This window comes from Medicago sativa, chromosome 7 (assembly GCF_051527215.1).
Source record: "Medicago sativa cultivar Bolivia chromosome 7, Bolivia_mono, whole genome shotgun sequence".
In the NCBI taxonomy this organism is placed as follows: domain Eukaryota; kingdom Viridiplantae; phylum Streptophyta; class Magnoliopsida; order Fabales; family Fabaceae; genus Medicago; species Medicago sativa.
In genome coordinates, this window is record NC_140755.1 from 20,824,031 (window position 1) to 20,830,356 (window position 6,326).

The 6,326-nt window shown below is 36.8% G+C and overlaps 1 protein-coding gene across 1 annotated transcript; it reads left to right on the forward strand.

Annotated features, from left to right (window-relative positions):
* Positions 1-476: 476 nt before the first annotated feature.
* Positions 477-1,799, forward strand: LOC146904957 (uncharacterized). The gene has a single exon (XM_085728405.1). The coding sequence runs from the start codon at positions 477-479 to the stop codon at positions 1,797-1,799; it is 1,323 nt and encodes a 440-aa protein (XP_085584531.1).
* The last annotated feature ends 4,527 nt before the right edge of the window (positions 1,800-6,326 follow it).

A 6,326-nucleotide genomic window follows, 5' to 3' on the forward strand; every position in this document is an offset into this window, starting at 1 on the left:
CTAGAAAGAAAGTAAAGGATAAAACGGTAAAGCTGCAACAGGGTAACTTGGGCTTGAAGAAAAGCAGCAAAAGTGGACTCAGGGGACGGGCACGGCCGTGCCACATGTTGGCACGGGCCATGCCAAGCTTCTGGTAAGGGGGATTTGTATTTTTGCCCCGTATCTTCGTATTCTTGCGTTTTATTTGCTCCAGTCCTCTTTCTTTCGCTCCAAGGCACCTTCCACCATATATTCATTCCTAAAATAAAATAAAAATCAATTTAAAGTAAAATATTCTAAAAGGAAATAAAATGCAATAAAATAAAACTAAATCTTTAATAAAACTAAACTAAATAATGGATTAAATTAGACTAATCTATGACTCATCACCTTACAAGGAACCAGAAGCATAAACTTAAGGTGCAAAATGTGTCACATGTGTTACAAAAGCAGCCTACTAAATCCCGTGCACGGGGTGATTCTCAACCGGATGTTTAATGAATATTCTTTATTGGAATATTAGAGGCATAGGTAATTCTGAGACTCGCACTGCTTTGAAAAATTTCTATTTGAATCACAAACCTATGCTTATTTTTATTGCGGAACCGAAGATTGATTTTGTAAATATTCCTTCTTGGTATTGGCCGACAATTGGTGTTACTAAATATGCTGTGAATAATAGAGGTGATTTATTGCCTAATCTTTGGGCCCTTTGGGGTAATGATGTTCTTGCTACAGTAATTTTTGTGTCTGATCAATATATAGCTTTGGAAATCTCTTGTTATCAGTCTACCATTTTCTTAGCTGCGGTTTATGCTAGCACTTACTACATTGCTCATAGACAATTATGGGCTGACCTTACTCATCTTCAAGGATGTTTTCCTGGGTCGTGGTTATTTATTGGTGATTTCAACGCTGTTTTGGGAGCTCATGAAAGACGGGGCAGGCTTCCTCCTCCATCTTTGTCTTGTGAAGATTTTTTGAATTGGACGAATGCAAACATTTTGACTCATCTGCCAACTTTGGGGTCGTTTTTAACTTGGACTAATGGCAAATTTGGTTCTGCAAATGTGGCTCTCCGGCTTGATAGAGCAATATGTAATGAAGATTGGATTAATTTTTGGAGAACTTCAACTTGTTCAGCATTGGTCCGCCATCAATCGGATCACCATCCTCTTCTCTTATCAGCTATTTTTTCCTCTGTAAGCCGCGCTACTCCCTTCAAATTTTTTAAGGTTTGGTCTTCGCATAGTGAATGTCGGCAACTGGTTTTGGACTGCTGGTCTAAACGTGTTCGTGGTGCTGGTATGGTTCGGTTTCAATCAAAATTACGTAATTTGAAAAATGCATTTAAGATTTGGAATAGAACGGTGTTTGGTGATGTTGACAGACAAGTAAAGTTAGCTTTGGATGAAGTAAACCGTATTCAACTGCTTATTGATTCAGAAGGGTTTTCTGATCAGCTCTACTTGCAAGATCTTAAAGCGCAGTTATTGTTAACTAAGGCTTTAAATTTTCAGGAACAACTATGGCGAGAAAAAGCACGAGATCAAAACTTCATTAGTGGTGACCGTAACACGGCTTATTTTCATCGAGTTTCTAAAATCCGAGCAGCAACAAAGTCAATTAATTTTTTACAAGATGGAGACAATATTATCACTGACCCCACGGCTATCGAATTGCACATTGTTTCTTATTTTCAGGCTATTTTTGGCTCGGAGAATAATTGTACTCTTAATACTTTGGTTGATGAGACAATTCCTTCACTGGTGACTGATGAAGATAATCTTTTGTTATTGCGGCTTCCTTTGAGCACATAAATTAAAGATGCGGTTTTTGCTCTTAATGGTGATGGGGCACCGGGTCCAGATGGGTTTGGAGGTCATTTTTATCAAACCTATTGGGATATTGTGGGTCCTGATGTGGTGCAGTCAGTCCAGGATTTTTTTCAAACCGGTTTGCTGCCCAATAATTTTAATTCGAATTTAATTGTGCTTATTCCGAAAGTGCCGGGAGCAAAAGGTATGGGAGATTACTGTCCTATTGCGCTTGCAAATTTTCAATTCAAAATTGTTACTAAAATTTTGGCGGATCGCCTTGCTTGTATTACTTCTCGGATTATCTCTATTGAGCAGAGGGGTTTTGTCAGAGACCGTAACATTTCAGATTGTATTATTCTTGCTTCTGAAGCGATCAACTCCCTTGATAAAAATCAGTATGGTGGAAATATTGCCCTCAAAGTCGACATATCAAAGGCTTTTGATACGTTGGATTGGAATTTTTTGGTCATGGTCCTTCACAACTTCGGATTTTGCACAACTTTTATTGATTGGATTCTGGCCATTCTAAAATCCGCTCGTTTATCTATTTTGGTCAATGGTAAGGCGGTGGGGTTTTTTACTTGCTCTCATGGGGTTCGTCAGGGAGATCCCCTTTCCCCTTTGTTATTTTGTCTAGCTGAAGAGGTTCTCAGCCGAGCTCTCTCTGGTTCCGTGGACAGGGGTCGTCTTACTCCTATGTCTTATTGTCGAGGTACCTCTTTTCCGACACATGTGTTATATGCTGACAATATTATGATATTTTGCGCAGGCTTGAAAAGTAACATTCGGGAGCTCAATTGTATTTTTAAGAAATATGCAGCGATTTCTGGGCAGATTGTGAATAAGGCGAAAAGTCGATTTTTTACGGGGGCTATGACTATGCCTCGGATAAATATGATTGGAAATATTCTGGGTTTCAGCGTTGGAACAATTCCTTTCTTGTATCTTGGTTGTCCTATTTTCCAAGGGAAACCAAAGGTAATTCACTTTAGAATGATCACTGATAAAATTCGAAGCAAGTTAGCCACTTGGAAGGGTACCGTGCTTTCAATTATGGGCAGGGTTCAGCTTGTGAAGTCTATTATCCATGGAATGCTTGTTTACTTTTTCCATGTTTATTTTTGGCCTAAAAGGTTGCTGCGTTTACTTGACTCTTGGTTAAAGAATTTTATATGGAGCGGTGATGTCCTATCGAAAAAGGTTTGCACGGTTTCGTGGAAGTTAATGTGTAGACCTTGGTCCGAAGGGGGGCTGGATTTAAAGCCTACTCGTTTGATTAATGAGGCATTGATTCTAAAGTTGGCTTGGGATATGTTGGCAAACGACACTCAATGGACTCGTCTTTTCAAGAAGCGTTATTTTTCAAAGGGAAAGCCGATTTCACATCATGTCAAATCCTCGGTTTGGTCGGGTATTAAAACGCAAATTGTCACCGCTTTGGATAATTCTTTGTGGATTATTGGCATGGGAGAGAGGATCCAATTTTGGACGGATAATTGGCTCGGTGAGCCTTTGGTAGATTTACTCAATATTGCACCGGCCTTACATGGTAATCTTAAAGGAACGGTATCGGAAGTTATTGTTAATGGTGGCTGGTTGTTGCCTGCGGATATAACAGATTATGGGGACATAAATGATCGTCTTGCTACAATTATTTTACCTTCAGGTCCGCTCCCAGACATGTTGGTTTGGACTCATGCTTCGGATGGTATTCTTTCGTCGAAACTAGCTCTATCTTTTCTTCGTTCGAGTACGCCGTTGGTACCTTGGGCGGACCAAATTTGGAGCCCCTCTATTCCGCCTTCTCATTCTTGTATCTATTGGAGATTTCATCATGGGAAAATGCCAACGGATGAGAACCTTAGGAGTCGGGGCTGCATTGTAGTTTCGGTTTGCAGCCTTTGTTTGCTAGCAGCCGAAACTTCTGATCACATATTCCTTCGGTGTCCGTTTGCTTCGCAGCTTTGGAATTGGATTGGTAGTAAGCTTTGTTGTGTTATTGATTGCTCATCGGTGGACACTATTCTTTCTTGTAGACCAGCCAGGTGTTCCTCTCAAGTTTCCGACATCTTCTTGGCAGCAATTCTGCACACGCTACACACAATATGGTGGGCTAGGAACTCTATTCGTTTTTCAAATGTGAGGCATACTCTTCATGCAGCCAAAGTTCGCATTCATTCCTTGATTGCCATGTCCGGGAATGTCTCGAAAGGTAAGTGTATTCCCTCTGACATTCCTTTTCTAGACTCCTTTGCTGTTTCTCCTCAATGTAGGAGATGCAAGGATCCTATCTTGGTTTTGTGGAAGGCTCCGACCTCTCCGTGGCTTAAAGTTAATACGGATGGCTCGGTAATTGGTGGTTTTGCTGCTTGTGGGGGGCTGTTCTGTGATTATCTAGGCACTTTTCGAGGTGGTTTTTATTGTAATGTCGGTGCTCACTCGGTCTTCTTTGCGGAAGTGTATGGGATCATTGCTGCTCTTGAATTTGCTTCGAGGAAGGGATGGACACACATCTGGTTAGAGAGCGACTCGACTAGTGCTCTTTTGATTTTCATGAACTCTTCGTTAGTTCCAATTTTGTTACGCAATAGATGGCATAACGTTCGCAATCTTGGGATTCAGGTTCTTTCTTCCCATATTTACCGTGAAGGTAATAGTTGTGCAGATAAGTTGGCGGCTTTGGGTCACTCCATTGTTGGTGAGATTTGGATAGATAATCTTCTTGCTGAGGTTATGCTTGATTTTTATAGAGACAGATGTGGGTTTCCCATCTATAGATTTCCTTAGTTTTTGCTTCGGCTGTATACTTTGACGTTCTGTTTTATTTTTGTTGTTGTTTCCTTTTGGTGGGTTTTGGTTTGGTCCCCCCACCCTTTGTACATATTTTTCCCCCTTTTTTAATAAAGCTTTAGAGATTGACGGCATAGGATGGAGGGGTCTCGGGGTGCCAACCTAGTTGGGATGTCGACGATGTCTCCTGATGCTTGTTCTTTTTCCTTGTTTATCAAAAAAAAAAAAAAGAATCTCTCCCAGAAAAAAAATAGAATTTTTTAACAAAACATGAATTTAATATGAATTTTTATATTTTTTACGGTTAAAAAGTCATATTTAATTTGTGTTTTGTTAAAAAAATATAATTTTTTTTATAGAATATTTTACACAATTCTGCATAAATTCCTCTGCAAAAAATTGTCGCAAAATTTGATTTCTACATGAAGATTTTGATAATTTTATTTTTAACTTTTGTCATTTTAAAAAATTCATATTTAATTCGTTTCGTGTTAAAAAATTCTAAATTTTAGCCAATGAACCTTTCATAGTGTTCTAAACTTGTCTAAAAAACCTTGTTGTAACAGGGACTAAAATTAGAAGTAATTTTTTTTGTAGGGACTAAAAAACCTATTAAATTTAAGTAAGGACCAAAATTAGAAGTAATTTTTTTTGTAGGGACTAAAAAACCTATTAAATTTAAGTAAGGACCAAAATTAGAAGTTCCCAATTTTGTAGGGACCAAAAACATAATTAACCCAAAATTAAATAAAAAATAGGGACCAAAATTAGTGATTGAAAATTTTATAGGGACTAAAAGTTGAAGGAAAATTTTAGAGGGATTAAAACGAAAAGTTGATATATTTATAGGGACCAAAAACATATTTAACCCAAAATTACATTTAATATGTTTTTTACAGGAAAAGAAAATTATATTTAATATGCTAAAACATTTAAATTAATATTAATATTTTTGTATTTTTTAAAAAGAGATTGATTTCTCCATTTCCCCCTTCCTTACTCGACACAATGGTCCTTTTGATTTTAAGTATTTTGATTTAGTATGGTCTAATTTGATGTAATAATCAACATGACGTGATCTGTATGAATGCACATGTATTTTATGAAGGCCTTATTAAACGATCTTGGTCATATTTTACGTACTTTTGGTTGAACTATATATTACCAGGGTTTCTTCCTCTTAGAACCAGATGTTTAAAACCACAAAAATTATTGAAAAAGGAATGTAAAATCTATTTTTTTTATAAGCTTCATTTAGCAGCATCTCATTTGAAGCTCTAACATTATTTCTAGATTACGATAATTCTTTTAAAAAGTTGTAAGAAACACATGCATTACTCTTGGTTATAGTTTTTTTTTCTTTAATTTTTTTCTTCTTAAAAAGAACTAAAACAAACAAATTTCATTTGGGTGACATTAGTGATATTGTTCTTATCTCTCTCCAAATTAATCATTCTCTCTCATCTAATCTAAATAATTTATTTTAATCATTCATCTATTATTCTCTCTCATCTAAAATATACTAATATCATCAATGTCATAAAAAACTATGTCAACTCTGTTGGAATAAAATGTGTTTAACATTGCCACCTTAAGTTTTGATGATAACAAAGTATTAAAAGTTTAATTGGATATGGTAATATTTGTTCAAGTGTGCAGGATCATAGACTAAAATTTATAAGTCCTTAAACAAGGAATTGGTTCTGGAAGAACAATTGAGAGTAATGGAATTTACAA

Excerpts from the sequence above, each read along its gene's own strand:
- LOC146904957 (XM_085728405.1), top strand. The coding sequence starts at position 477 with ATGAATATTCTTTATTGGAATATTAGAGGCATAGGTAATTCTGAGACT.